Here is a 16,392-nt window from a genome sequence, read left to right as displayed (position 1 = left end):
TTTATTTTTATTTATTTGTTGCTGTTACAAGGTGTAAGGAGGCCTTGGTTCTGGTCACAACCACCAGTATTTATTTATTGTACCTACACTTCAATAATTCATATAACAGCGCTATACACCCGTGCCTGAAACTGGGGAAGACACTGTATATGATGTGATTGAAAATTTGCAATGCATGTATATGTGGTAAAGATGTTAGCATTGATGAGGGTTTGAAGTACATCTGCAATGAAATCTGTCACACAAAAAATTATTTCTAAAAAGTGATATATATATATATATATATATATATATATATATATATATATATATATATATATGTATGTTATTTATACTTGTATAATGCTGCCATTGAAAAAAAAGTTATGCTGTGATCTGTAGTATAAAGCTACAATTGTAAACATGTTTTTAGTTTGTTATTTAAGTTCTATTGAAATATTGTATTTCCGTTTATCACAATCACATAAAAAGTGTGTATTTAAAAAAAAAATGATTTTTTTTTTTTTTTTTTTTTTTGAAACTGTCCAAATTGTTTATTTGATGAAAAATCTACAACAAAAAAAAGAGCATTTTTAACATGGAAATTGCCTAAATAAATCAGCTTCGTGGTATGTATCATTCTATTCTTATTGGGTCTAATTAAAGTAAGGTTCTATTTTTAGATCTAGAAACAGACTTGTATTTGCTGCAAAATCACTTAAGAAATTTAAAAGAGAAAACAAAAAATAAACCTACTCATCACAACCCATTCATCGTTATACAGCAGCATGTAACATGTGTAGTTGTTTCTGCAGCACTAAATATACAGATGCACAATGAAAACACAACAGTTTCAAATCAATAGCTCATTGCGCACATACATAATGTTATTTACATTGTAAATAGTGAACAGATATGTTTGTTGATTGTTTGAGTAGTATGGTTCCTTGGGATAACAAAATACTGAGCTCAAGTCATGTGATTTCATAAAAACGCCAGGTGCTCAGTGTTTGGTATTTGAGTTGAGTTAAAATTGCCAAAATGAGTTTATTAAGAATCTGTATAAATAACCATTTGACATGATTGAAGGTGGTCTGTCTGTGAGAGATGTTGCCCTGAGAATTAGATGTTCTGCTTCAACAATCAGCACACTAGTGCAGAGAAACAAGGAAACAGGTTCTGTGAGGGACAAGCCACATCTTGGAAGATAGAGGGTCACCACGCCGTCCCAGGACTGTCACATCCGACTAACCCATATGGGTAATTGTTTTCAGACTGCAGTGGCTAAAGCACAAGAAATTCCAAGAAGAAGTAACCTGCGCATCAGCAGAATGATTGTAGCTCGCCGTCTGCTTCTGTGTGCCAGAGAACATATGAGGTGGTGGCAGAGAGAGAGAGTGGTGGAGTGTTTTATTCACTGATGAATACCGTTTTGCCATTGACAGACCTGATGGAAGACATTGAGCGTGGAGACGTTGTGGTGAGCGTTATGCTGACTGTTGCATTGTTTAAGACAACCAGTGGGGCAGTGGAAGTGTGATGATGTGGGTAGGAATCTCCTTTAACACAAGAATGCCTTTGGTGCAGATTGAGGACAGACTTACTGCTCAGTGATACATTGACAAAGACCTTGAGGTAACAGTTTTTCCATTCCTGCAAGCCAATCCGGAAGTGTCGATTTTCCAGCAGGACAATGCAAGACCACACAGCGCTAGGATTACTATTGCATGACTTCAAGAAAACAATGTCGAGGTCTTGCTGTGGCCAGATTTTTCTCCTGACCTGGGTCCAATAGAACATCTGTGGGACCAAATCGCCAGTGCCATCCACAGGAGACAACCGCGACCAGCCGGCTGCAGCTGCACAGGAAGAGTGGCGGAACATCCCACAGCAGTCTATCCAGAGGCTGATCAGTTCTATGCGTCAACGCTGCCAGGATTGTGTTATTGCTCAGGGAGGTCATACACAATACTAACTTTGTAATGTTTTAATTTTGTGTCACGTTTCATATTGAAAACTCATCATGATTCTTTGATCTGTATTTTTGTTCACATTTTCTGTGTTTTTGTTTAAAATCTATGTATAAAATATTTGAATAAATCCATTAAACCTGACTGTGGTGTTTCTATGGTGCATCAGTATATGTGTACCCCTCCTTTAAACTTAAAGAATTCTAGAGCTCTACCCAATAGTAATTATTCTCAAGCCTTAGATAACACAACCGTTACCACAGCTGCATACATATCTATAAATCATTAATGAGGCAGTTAGTTCAAGCTAAACTATAAATGATCTGCATTACCAGCAGAATGCTGCATTAATTGACTTGGGGGTCTTTTTTTACAGTTTTTCAGTTTCATCAGTAAGCGAGACTTACACTGGATTTGATTTCTTCTGTGAGGAATATCCAGACGTTAGCCATTTATCATTAGGTTTTACAGAGCAGGTTTAAGAAGCCTTTTTAACAATGCCTGTAGGTAATAATGTGTGATGCTGTGGCATTTTTATTTGGTATTACAAACATGTCAAAGGCCCATAAGAAGTTTAAATTTTGAGTATACATTTTGAATGCCAACATTGTTTTTAACTATTTAGACACTTATCGTGTTAGCAACGAAGCATGTCCCTTACAGTATTTACTTTTGGATGGCATTTCATGGATTGTCAAAGGAATTCTATGTGGCTTTTTTTACAGCGGGGGAGCTGATTCCCGGTTTCCATCTCCAACTCTATCTGTAACCGGTTACAGGGATGGCTTTGGGGCTGGCAAGGCGCTTTCGTCCTGAAGACCCGGGTGGAGACAGGAGGTAAGCCTGAAGGCTGGGGGCAAGCCAGTCTTAGATCAAATGGGGTATGTTGTGAGTGTGAGGGAACAACTAGTTGGTGTTTGATGTTGTGAATGTAGGAATGTATATTTAGAGAGTTGGGAGAATGTTCAGATTTATGAAAAAATACAAATTGAAATGCTAAACCATTCTGCAAGCATCCCGTCTTTGTGTGGGCAAAGAATGTTTAAGAATTTATGAATGAAATAGATCTTTAAAAATATTTTTGTTCCATGTATTCTTTGATTCGGTCTGCAGCTGGGTTGAAAATCTCAACTAGTATGATACATTGGCTTCCATTGATTGAAGTGTAACTAATAGTCAGGAATGGCACAGTGTGTCAAGTGGACTCTGTCTCCTGTGGAAAGAATATCTGCAAACATTTAGTGCAAAAAGAACTTGCAATGATCCAAGCACTCCAGTGTATTCAGAAGATTTCCGCAAACTCACTCACTTGTTATATTTGGATACAGTACATAAACATTTCCTTCCATTCTTTGAGTTGATATTTCCTTGATTTTCACAACATATTTGCTAGTTCTTAACACCAGTGAATCCAAGGTACTCATTTTAGGAGTGGACTTACCTTGTCCATACAAAAACAAATCTCTTGGTTAATTTTCTCTTCAATAAAGTGTCTATCATCCAATTTAGGGGCATATACTTGCCTTTATTTTTATTTTTTTTTGTTTTGACCCGTTGAGTATTGGAGGCAGACTGTCTTATTTCTTTCTATTATTTACCATAGAAAATAATTAAAATCTGCTGGAGAACTTTAGAATTGTGGCTGCAAATAAAAGTTAAATTTCACAGTTGTTCATGAAAATATAGAATACAACTTGTACGTGGAAATTAACAGGAGAACCCACATACTTTGAAAATAAATGTTATGATATTAAAATATCATCACAAAGAGTACTGTGAATGTACATTTAACCTCCTATCTTGGTACCATATAAGACTTCAACAAAAACAGTGTAGTTCACCTTTTATTTTTAAAAACAGTCTGTGAAGTTGCTTGGACTTAATGCCTTTATGGGCTTTAAAAGAAATAAAAACATGGCATTTTCACCATTAAAACAAGCTCATCAGTGCCTACTTGCTGCCAACAGACATAAAAATGACTTTCAGAGAATTGTTAGACACTACAGCTATACAGATGTCCAGAACGCCTTAACAAGAAAATAACTAATGACCAAGATTATAGAATCACCTGAAAACTTTCACTTTAAAGTATATCATGATTTGCCATGCTTGCTAATGATTGAAAGATCATCCTTTTCTCGCTAAAAATCTATGTTATTATTGACATCATAAACAGCAGAAACTAAACCTCTTTTTACAAGTTTTTTTTTTTTTTTTTTTTTGACAAACAAGGTAAAACAAAAAAAAAATGATTTGAATACTGTATTTTTTAGCAAGAACATTTGAACAAAATATTTTGAAATTAATGCAGTAGAACAGAGCAACCAAGACTAACAGTCTAATGTATGTGATTCAGTATCTTCCAATTACTGAGGCTGAGCTATTCAATACTCAGAGTCCAACCATTTTGCTTTCGGGGTCTATTGCATCTGTCATCCCATGACAGAGCTTTTTTCTTTTCTACATCATTATTTTCCAAAAAGAGAGAAAAAAATCACACATATGTTTTCTTTTATATGTTAACATGTTGAGCATCCGTTTCAGTATACAAAGCAGTGTGTATTAATATACATGTTTGCTGTTGATTCTGTTCCATGTTTCATGGCTCTAATGGTCTTTAGTCAACGAAAAGACAACACAGTCTATACAAGCCTTACAGAACTATTGTGCTGTTTATGGACAGTTGTGGCATTTGTAGTACAAAATATTTCAGCAGGAGTGTTGAGAGGGTATTGGCTTCTTCGTGTGCTTAACATGGTACTGTAATCCCCCAAAAAACTGCCAGTCTTAGACAGCAAAAAAAAAAAAAAAAAAAAAAAAAGCCTTTACAAGTTGTTGTAGCAATGCTGTGAAGGTACTGAACAAACTTTACAGGTTTATGAAACATCTCTTCAAGTTGGTTAGGGCACCAGTAGAAATGTTCACAAGAGGGCACTGCACCAGTCCTGTCCTTATGGTAAAATAATTCCATTTAGTACATTATTGGAGGTTTGATGTATGGTCTGTTTTCTGGAAAAGAACAAAAAAAATCAATGAATGAAAATATGATTTAACACTGCACACTACTAGCATTTCTGTTATGGCAATGTACACATTTTCAAGGCATTAGAGCATTGTACTATAGTCATGTTGACTGCTGACGTCCAACCCTATCCATTAGCAGCTTAAACATTAACTTGCTCATAAATTACCAGAATTATTTATTTTTGAAAGCTCCTAAAACATATTTAACAACCGCTCACAGAAGATATAGAATCAAAATTCAGCACACGTGTTTCTTTTGCCAGTAAATGTTTTTCCCCAGTGGTATATTTTCATATTTTTATTCTAAGACACTGCAATGGAATGAAACTAGGGTTTTCACTAAACTAAAATGTATGCATGCAGTGCAGTGAAACATTAGATCTCTACCTTTTATCTTTTATGCACTAAAATTTAGTTTTAATTAAAATAATCTTTTACTGTTTTCACGCTGTACCATAATGTGTAAAATGCAGCAGCATTTTTAATTTCTTTAAATCAGACAACTCCAGACATGTCCGATTTAGTGATTTTTATTTTTGAATTGTGGATGGGGGGTGGGGGGCCAACTGAAGGTCTATTTATTGGTCCAAAAAAAACCTGCACCGAACCTAGCGGCAACTGCTTAAATAACATACCTGTAATTTCTCTTTTCATTATTAACATCCTGACAACTTTTTTCACTCATAACTTTAATGTCTGCTTCAAAGCTCTTTACCAAATGTCCACTCTAGTGCACTGATAGTGTAAGGATTCTTGCCCACACTGTCAAACAGGTAACACAGCAATAACGATCCATGATGTGGTATGGAACAGAAAAGCCAGAGCACTCGTTGCAGTTTATTTATTTTTTAATCTCTCTCTTGCAGAGATTTAGACGACAGATCTCAAACTCTGGTGCACTAGAGAGACCATTTTGAAAAGAGCATTGAAAGACTTTTAAGTTATAAGTGTAAAAAGTTGTCAAGATGTTAATGTAAAGACAAATGACAGGTACATTATTCAAACAGTTGTAGCAACATGTGGGGATGTATAACTATATTCTTAGGAACCGCGCTATTTACTCTTTAAGTAATTTTATGCAAATTCAGAGGCTCAATCTACACACAGCATTACATTGAGGAAACCTGCCAGGAGATATAGTTTAAATCCACATTAGCAAAGTTCAAGTAAGTTAAGAACATGTTGTTCTATTTGATCACGGTAACTGGTTCAGAATTCCAAACATTAGGTGTTCAGTGTAAAGGCTGAAATTCTTATAACAAGTATTAAGTGAGCATTGAACAGTGCTCCAGGTAGGTGAGTTAAAAACAGATTAACTAAGAGGTACCATCATTATTACTGATTATAGCTAAAAAAAAGTTTCATGATGACACATTATACATTATTCTTTAGTGATTAGTAATAATATATTGTTAAATGCATGCCTTTCCTATTATTTAAATGACATGCTTTAATGGTATCCAAGTGAAATGCTAACCTTTTAAGAACACTGTGTTAAGTTGACATGAACCCCTTTCTTACAATGTGACAGACAGATACAAGTTCAAATAGCATTTACTCTACAGTTTCTAAATGAAACTGCGCTTTATAGACATCCTACAGACTGCCACCAGTCTAATATAATTTGCATAGACCGTAATATGAGTGATTTATCATTTAGCATTAGCTGTCAACAAGAAAGGCTAGATAAAACAAAAACAGCTGGAAACATAAGCAAATGGGAGCAGAATCTGAATTATAATCTGAACATGGTGTGTTCACTTCATTAAGAACAGGAAACAGCTAATTAGTAAGTAAGTGTTCTGTATTTTCAAAGGGTTTGTATTTGAGCTCTGAACAGATGATTTAATATGTATTGAGGATGTAAACACGAAAGGAAACCAGGAAGACCAGGGAGCAGGAAGTCTCAAGAGGAATGCTCTGGGTCCTGAGAACTTACATGGGGGAGGGGGGTATTCTGGAGCAAGGGCACCTACTGCCTCCCACTACATGTTTTTGTTTAGGTGTTAAAAAAAAATAATTTTAGAAAACATTTTCCGCAGAAGTAAAACAACCTTGCATTACAAATACATAAATAGATAATACCATGGTTCACAAATCTCTAACTGAGGATTTTTCACCCAATTGGCTAGTCTTGGTTAATCTAATCCCGCTGCAACCTATTTTTAAAACACTATCAGAAAACGGAAGTAGCTTCTTCAAAGCACAGATTCTGGTTTCTTCAAAACTGCAGCCAAAAGGCTGGTATGTATCAAGTGTTAAAATCATATTGTTATAGCTGCAACAAAGACCAAATTACAGCATTTGCAACTATGATAAAAATATAATGTTTTTGTTCATGTTGAGGAGTATTTGTTGCTTGTTTTTCAAATTTGTCTTTACCTGTTCTACCCTACAGTTTATAACAAGATCAGTATTTATTACTAGCTAATGTCATTTTTCAACCACAGAGATTAAAAAATGAATTTATGAATTAAGGTGGTTTAAAAAAATTGCTACTAGGAGTGAGTAGCTACAATGTCTGTCCTTTCTTAAACTGATTCTTCATTGTGGTTTTCCATTAACTTACTGTTCTTCTTTACACCACCCTTCCTTTATTTAATTTATACATTATTATCTATAATTAATAAGGATCCATTATTTAATGTATATGTTGCACACTGCCATTCTACACCATTGCTGTCAATACTAAAATGTTCGCAGTTTGTATTATATTCTAGAACTAAGTGGTTAAATACAAACTTTTCAGAGAGACCCAGGGACCTGACGTACATATAAAAGGTACTAAAGAAGACAATGTGTGCTTCTTTAACAAACTACTAATTAACACTGTATTGTGTTATATTCAACAGTTGTTATGAAATGGCAAGTGATCATGTAATTACACCTACATTAGAGAGTTATAACAAGCCATAGTGCTCACATTGTGATCATGAAATGTTTTTAGCTCTTTAAGTGAAATCAAGCCATTCTCTGCAAGGGCAATCAAAATTAATTAAATCAGTTGTCAGTGCTAAGCTGGCAAAACTGTGAGGTCCAACTTGGGAGTGAAAGGATGTAATTAGATTTGATTTAGCATTATAGATAAATGGTGCAGGGCAGTAAAGAGAAAATATGACAATGTTGGCAACGGATATTGTGTTAGGGGCAGCACTATCAGTACAATTGTAGCTGCGCTAATTTAGTCACAATGCACAGCAATGGTATTGTGATATTGTGCAATTATTGTTATAATTATATAATAATGTTATATTGTAATAATACACTGTTATATGAACCAATATATACAATTAGGTCATTTGTCAGGGAACCTAAACATTGTGTTGCGAAAATGCCCATCAAAAGACAAATGTTGAAATGTCTTAAAAATGTAAACTGCCTTCAAATAAGAACCTTTTTTTTTTTTTTTACAGCATTCTGTATGAAAATAAATCAAATAGAAATAATTTTAAAAAATCTTAATTAACTCAAACGCAGGTAAGAGATATTCTGAACCTGCCTACTTTTAAACAACCCTGACTAAACGAAGCACTCGACTGCTATGACACCATGAGATTTTAGCACTTATTAATTTGTGTTCTGTTGGTCCAAAGGTTTCCAATCTGTTTTCCTGGGACCACTTGCTTTCATTGAGTAAATTCCAGACGGTCCTTGACAAATTCCCCAAATTAAGCTACTGCGCACCACTTCCCACACAATCCAAATTTACAGCACATCCTAACAACATCCTAGTGCATCTGTTCCTAAGATTAAATAGCCCGCATGCTAGATTAAATCAACCACTGATAAAATGTATTCCAGTTGCTGCCATTTTCTATTACAACGCAACTTGGCCCAAAAGAAAATTTGCAGCTTAAACATTTTTTATTAGTCTTAACAACAATACATAGAATATCCACACTTGTATAATTTTGTTTATCAGAGTATGTGGTATATAGGTGGTCTATATACCAGTTCATAATTAAACTTGGCAGTTCATAATTAAACTTCACAAGTGATGAATCTGGGTCAGTTTTTTGTTGAGCTGTCAACATAGTGTATGTCAGCTTTTATGTTAAAACAAAACAAAGAACCAACCCCCCGTAGCTTGATGAAACCACTCAGCTTCTCCATCTAGCCTCTTCATGGCCCCTCGTAAGCAGCTGATGTGTTTAAGAACCAATTTGTAACTTAACACCTCAGATATAAAATGGAAAAGTCATATGTCATCACCTCCATTAACATGATAGAAATTATAAAAGACAGCCATATGCTCCTCAGAGGTATTAGTAGCTGCAGTAACATTTTATAAGCACATAGAAAATAACAATGCATCAGGCAGCTTAGAAAAATACACACTTGTATTCAGTGAAAGTTAAATTAATAGCCATTCCATCTTAAGAATTGAAAGTGGAGAAATTGTAATATGTACAGTTTTCCACTGTGTGGTACTGATTAAGGCTTACAATTTTCCATCCATCCATTATCATTGATCCTTTACAGGGTCATGGTGAGTTGGAGCCTAACCAGGCAGATGCAGGGTGCAAAGTAGGACTACACCCTGGATGGGATGCCAGTCCATTGCAGTGCACCACACACAGGGGGCAATTTAGAATGACCAATAAATCTGAACAGCGTGTCTTTGGACTGTGGGAGGAAACTGGAGAACCTGGAGAAAACCCATGCAGGCAAGTGTTTTGCAATATCGATTCCAAAGTACAGTACTTGCTGATTGCGATGATACATTTATGCCTCACTATGGAACTGGATTTGGGGAACTGGGTTGAACTTATCTAACCAAGACATTTCATTTATTTATTTTTTTCCATTAACTGTTTCACAATAAAAATTCTCTTGCCTCTTCAAAGTGTTGAGTAGGTTGTGTAAATCAAAGGGAAAAAAAATAATTCATCAAGATTTCAGGTTGTAACACAACAAACTGAAAACGTCCAAGGGGGGTGAATACTTACTATAGGCACTGTATTTACTACATGGAAATACTTGACCATGTTGATTTACATGCTGTAAATCAGTAACGCTCATAATAAGGGGACTCTGCTCTACACCATTAAACCTTTTTAAGATCTAATTTGGTTAAATCACACAATTTGATGCTGCAGCTGCCACTGCAGAAACTGATTGCATATTTTCAATTAGTAATACATTTCCGTTAATTGCTGTTCAAAAGTCAATTCCCAGATATAGTATAACAAAATAGAATGAGTGGCAGTTTACAATACTCTTTTGTATTACTATATTGAGACACTTATATATATAAACAAACCTTGTACAGCTGCATTCTCATGCTGGGCCCCATTGTGTTCTGTCTCCACCTCTGGGATAACTGCATCTAAAAAAGTGATTGATAATATCAATCCAGATCTTGAATTTTTCAATTTGAAAAGCAGGAGAGAATATAACAATACAAATGACACACATTTCAGCCAATGCCTTCCTCAGTGTTCACATCATTCATTAAGTACCACAGCTATTTACAGGCGTGGATGGGCCAAATTATAACCAGAGGGAAAATTGTAACTAGTGAAAAAAAATGACGGTACGTAATGAAATGCTGTTAAGTGTTCTTTATTAAATCTGACCCGCAGATGTCATCTAGCCTGTGGATGCATCCTGGCAGGGGTGTATCAAGGGCTGAGCAAGAGCTCAACTTCACTTTAATACTACTGCAAGGGGGCTGTCATGGAGGATTCCCCATATGACCTTCATATATTTCTTGCACGTAAGCAGAAAATTAAGTATTTTGAAATATCGATTCCAAAGTACAGTACTTGCTGATTGTGATGATACATTTATGCCTCGCTATGGTACTGGAGTCCTGATGTGACAGAGAGGAACGCAGAATAACATAAAACACAACTCAAAAGTAGCACACATGATGGCAAACATACGCTGTTTTTTTATTTTTTTAAAGCTATTAATGAAGTAAATAGCGGTCCTTCCATTTGACTGTTGTACTTATGCCATGTCCCTGCATTTTGAAGTCACATCAAGAGACACAGAGACATTGAAGATATGTGAGTCATGAAGTACAATCCGGAAACGCATCAGAAGAGCAGTTTTTAAATATCAAGAAAGAGTAATCAGTAAATTTAGTTTGTAGTTTTGAAAAAAAATGCCATTACGATAAGAGTTATGTCTTTTGTAAAGGTACATGTGAGACATACAAAAAGCATGTTAACAGACTGAATATTATAGATTTTTGATTTTGATAACTCTGTTAACCATAGCCTGTTGTCTATACATGTTAAATGGCGCTTAATTGAACAGTGAAATAAAAAAAAAAGTATTTAGTGGAGAGGTGACAGCTGTGTGTATGTTAATACACATTAAGCAAAAATCTGACAGCTGCTTTCAGTGGTTGACATTTCTCTAAATCCCACAGAGACCTACCATTTAAAATCCTAAAACTTTCGGGTGAAGTGGCCTGTTTTAATGCCTGCTCCACTTGTTCTCTTCTTTTGGATTCAAACTCCAGAGCCTCCTGGAGTTTCCTCTTTGCCTTCTTCTCTTTCTTCAGTCGCTTCTGAATTGTGGCTGGAGGAAGAAAACACGTTACTGGACTTTCTGTGACAAATGTCATCATATTTGGGCAATCGTATAGAATTCAGTATCTTAGCTAATCAAATGTCATTACTATAAACAATGAGGCCATGGTGGGTAAAATGTAAAGAATGTAGAACAGTATCTCAAAATACATACATACTTTTTAAAAAATGACAAGGTTTCAACAGTTTAGCCAATCTGTCATCAGTACATTGAAAAAGTTGGTCATCATAACCTAGATTCACAGTCTGGAATGTCCAAATGCCCAAAGATTGCTCTGTACTATGGTTAAGACTTATTATTAGAGACATAAATTACCATGATCTACTGACGTGGGGGGAGGGGGGGGGGGGATTAAATTAAAAAATAACATGGCCTTGAAAATTACAGTTAAACAAATATAACCTTTGTAATAAAGACAACACAACACATTACAGTTGTGACACAGCATAGAGATGTTCAAATGTTCAGTTGCGTGGCCAGCATGGAGCAGGTACCTCGGCTCTGCAGCTCAGATGTGAGCTGTCGCTCAAGAGTCTCCCTTATCTCTCTTTCCCTGTAAAGCTCCATCTTTAAATCTTTCTTCTCCTGCTGTATCTGTTTGTCCTGGACTCTTGCATTATCCACAGCTACTTTGAGAAGGCCCTGTGGGTATTTAAGAAAAGGAGTTGAACACACACATAGACGCCGCATATGAAACGCTTTTACTGCTTTTTTGTACAAATGAAAAGCAGGGCAGTTTCTCAGGTTCGGATAGAGGTATGTTGCATTACGCCCTGGTTATAACCTGTAAGATGAAACCTACATCTTTCATAACATTATAGGTTTTATTTACAGAGTATGAGTTATGGCAGCACACACACACACACACACACACACACACACACACACACACACACGCGTGTGTGTGTTGTACAAATAGCAAATGCATAAATAAATAATAGATTGAAGGGTGCATATATTATAATTTAGAATACTACAGTACTGCATAGACCCACATACAGTACTGCAGGAGAACAAACTATGAAGAGAACTCAATTTGTTATGTATTAAACAAGCCTTATCATTTGATATTTTTTAAACAACATATGCTGTTTACATTGTTGGTAAATCTGTGTGTTCTTTGACATCAAAAAAAAAAGCAGTGTTCCTTAATGGAGAACAACGTTACCTGGATATTGGTTAGGAGGGTTTCCACGGAGGACAGCCCATCAGCAAACAAGAAGGGACCTGGGAATCCAGGGGGCAGCGTCTGCCCTGTCAAGGGAAGCTTGTCAAAGCTAGGCTTCATCATGGGCAATACCAGCTGGGTCTCATCTGGAACAAAAAATAAAGCAATCAAAGCCTTTTCCCTTTTTTGCATATATAATCTCAGTTTAGACTGCCTTATATATATATATATATATATATATATATATATATATATATATATATATATATATATATATATATAGTATGCTTGTGGTTTTGATATACAGTACATTCCCTGGAGACGAAGGAACATACAGTGGAAGTACTGTAATACTGGTTTGACTACATTTAAAATTGAGGTTTTGATAATCTAAAACCTAAATACATATGTATTATACTGTATTACAGTGACTGAAACAACTGTTATGTTAGCTGCATTGGTCTAGAGGCACAAAAGAAGGAACAATGTTGCAAATCACAGCTTTTACTGGACCAACATTGAAGATGACTGTATTGTTTTATTTCACTTCTGAACCCGTGTTGTAGTGATATCCATGTTTAACATACTGCTACTTTGGAAAGAGGACGATGATGTTCAATCTTGCTTAAAATCTTGCTTAATTACTGTCCCACTTTCTGTTCAATATTTTCTATGCTAGCCTATGCTGCTGCATTTAGACTTGATAAGACTGAAAATAATGTTGTTTTTAGTGGTTGATCACAAAGCAGTGTGGTGTATACTGAATTACTTACTACCAATGCACTGCTTGCAAAAGAGTTTTGAAAGCAAGATGGATGGTCTGCCCCAATTCAATGTATTTCTATGGATGTACTGGACCCAGCTTCATTAACCTTTTTCTCACAACAGTGATTAAATGAAAATTTGAAAAAAAAGCTGTTCTGTACTGCCCCTGGCTTCAGTACTGTGCTTCAGCTACTGGTTAGGGTTAACTATGCATTCAATCATGTCCCCCTAATTCTTCTCTGTTCTGTAAATTCAGTTATTTCAGCCCATCTTCACAGCTCAGTCCATTAACCCCTGGGATTAGTCTAGTTGTCTCTCCAGCTCCACAGTGTCACTTGGGTGACCAGACATGCAGTCCCATGGGACATCATATAACCTCATCATAACCTGTTCTAATCCTGTTCTACTTGAATACACTCCAATTGGTATTTGGAGCTTCCATTTTTCTGACATGCATGTAACTCTTTTCGTTTTAGTGTGGTTGTTCTCTGATATACTAAAGATGTGTTATAAGCAATAAAAGTAATAGTGAAAAGGTGTAAGCTTTCTGCAGAGAATCAAATGTGTTGCACACACCACCCTTTAAATGTAGATGTGCTGCTGCTCCTATAGTCAATATAGATGATTCCTCAAATGCACTGCATGAAGTACGGAACAGTTGCTGGGAGAATGTATTCATTTTCTTGTTGTAAGACAGGTAAGTATGGGAGAAATGAGGTGTCAAGAATATAGCAATAGCACGTCAAATATCGCAGTTCCGAAATCGCATCAGCAACAAGGCACATGTCTGGTGAAGCATCTGTTTGTTCATGTTTCAATTGGTCTGCAACTTCTCTAAATGTCTCCATCATTTGGATTACAGCTAACTTTACTGAATGGACAATATAATGCATCCATGGTATTGTCCCATTACACAAGAGTGATTGACACAAAGAAAGAATATCACCGTTCAAATGAATAATTCGATAAAATGATAAACGTGGAAGCTTAAACATGTGACAAAATCAAAAACAAGATTTTTACTACAGCAGGCCAACACCTAAGTTAATAGCATTTACTGATATAACTACCACTTGTTATGTGGAACTCTTTCATCCTTGATGTAGTTCTAGAATATTAGTGTCCATCATTCGCTCCCACAAACAACAAAGTGGACACATCACTTCATAGGTACTGTAAAGTATATGTTATGTAAAATTGGTTGTGCAACTGAAAATTCCTGTAATGTATAGTTCATATTTAAAGGACTAACTGAGACTGGTAAAGCATCCACAGAAGAAAAGGATTGGATGCAAAAAACATCATATTTCACACTCCCCCCTCGACAGGGCCAAGTCACTGGGAAAGAGATGTGCAGGCCATGACTCATTTTGATAATCTGCCCCAAGAGATGACACACCGATCTAAGCTTCCCCAGAAAGACAAATAGGACACCGAGGGTGGGAATTGGGATGACAGTGTTGCAGAGGTCACATCGATTTCCAGCTGCACTTTTCCACAGATGAGATAACCCTGTACTCCATTTTGCCCATTGTTCATATTCTACCTGTCCCACAAGCAATAAATTTCCTGCTGCTGGAAAGGGCAATACAGTAGAAAAAGAATTCTCTTTCTGACATTGTGTGATTATGTTTTTGTACAGACCGAAAGTGGTTCGCAGATCAAGGTCACAGGAGTCTAGTGTGAAAAAAGGAAGCAAAAAATGATCATGTTTAATAAAGAGTAGGTTGATTGTCATGATGGGTAACAAGGTTAAGAGGTTAGCAGGTTGAAATTTGAATCAATATTTTATTTAAATCTTGTCCCGGGTTTGTATTAATAGAATTTAAGTTGAGACCATCTGGATCTTGGGCTTTGATCCCAAATAAAAATGATTACATCTGCAGAATGACTGATTAACACATGCTAGGATAAAGAGGTTTGCACCTTGAGAAGGACACTAGCATTTCAGATCATGTGGTAATGGATTAAAGCCTTTCTTTAAACTGTGTTTTGGTTGTTTATGGTATTATGATGCTGTAATAAAATGTATTTCTGTATTTTAATTATTAAAAAATGACCACATATGAATGATATTATATTATTAGTCAGCACTAGCACTAAAATGAATGATGTTATTGCAGGATACTGAAGTACTGCCTTGCATATACAGTACCTATAGAAAGTCTACACCCCCTTGAACTTTTTTCACATTTTGTTGTGTCAGTGCCTCAGAGTTTCATGCATTTAAATAATGTTTTTTTCCACTTATCTACACACCATACTCCACACTGTTAAGGGGAAAAAAAATTATATATTAAAAATACAAAACTGAAAGATCATAATTGGATAAGTCTCCCCCCCCAGGGTCTTGGTGGTGCCATACACCTTCCACTTCTTAATAATCGTCTTGACCATGCTCCAAGGGATATTCAAGGCCTTTGATATTTTTTTATACCCATCCTCTGATGTGTGCATTTCAACAACTTTGTCCCGGAGTTCTTTTGAAAGCGCCTTGGTTGGTCTTTGCTTAGCAGAGAGAACTTACAGGAACTGCTGAATTTATCCTGAGATCATGTGAATCACTACAGTTTAACACAGGTGAAGGCCGCTTAACTTGGTGTGTGATTTTGAAGGTGATTGGTTACACCCATTTCTATTACAAGGGGGGTGGAGACTTATCCAACCAAGCTATTTCAGTTTTTATTTTTAATTACACTTGGAAGTTGTAGGGTAGGATGTGTAGACAAATGAAAAAAAAAAAAATATATATATATATATATATATATATATATATATATATATATATATATATATATATATATATATATATATATATATATATAAATGCATTTTAATTCCAGGCTATAAGGCAACAAAAGGTGAAAATGTTGAAAGGGGGTGTAGACTTTCTATAGGCACTGTAGGCAAAAGCAATTGTTTTCAATGAAGGCGGTCACG

At 35.8% G+C, this 16,392-nt stretch overlaps 1 protein-coding gene across 2 annotated transcripts in view; it reads right to left on the bottom strand.

The window, feature by feature from the left end:
• Positions 1-3,780: 3,780 nt before the first annotated feature.
• dacha (dachshund a) overlaps positions 3,781-16,392 on the bottom strand; it is a 167,414-nt gene continuing 154,802 nt past the window's right edge. For both annotated transcript variants that reach the window (XM_041255661.1, XM_041255662.1), the window contains 5 exons: positions 12,688-12,833; positions 12,014-12,161; positions 11,364-11,507; positions 10,237-10,302; positions 3,781-4,958 (listed from right to left, as the gene is read on the bottom strand). In XM_041255661.1, coding sequence (XP_041111595.1) covers positions 4,921-4,958; positions 10,237-10,302; positions 11,364-11,507; positions 12,014-12,161; positions 12,688-12,833 — 542 coding nt within the window. In that variant the 3' untranslated portion in view covers positions 3,781-4,920. The remainder of the gene's footprint in view (positions 4,959-10,236; positions 10,303-11,363; positions 11,508-12,013; positions 12,162-12,687; positions 12,834-16,392) is intronic.

Source organism: Polyodon spathula, chromosome 7, assembly GCF_017654505.1.
Source record: "Polyodon spathula isolate WHYD16114869_AA chromosome 7, ASM1765450v1, whole genome shotgun sequence".
Lineage (NCBI taxonomy): Eukaryota > Metazoa > Chordata > Actinopteri > Acipenseriformes > Polyodontidae > Polyodon > Polyodon spathula.
The sequence above is the reverse complement of the archived record's forward strand: the minus strand, read 5'-3'. Positions and strand labels throughout refer to the sequence as shown.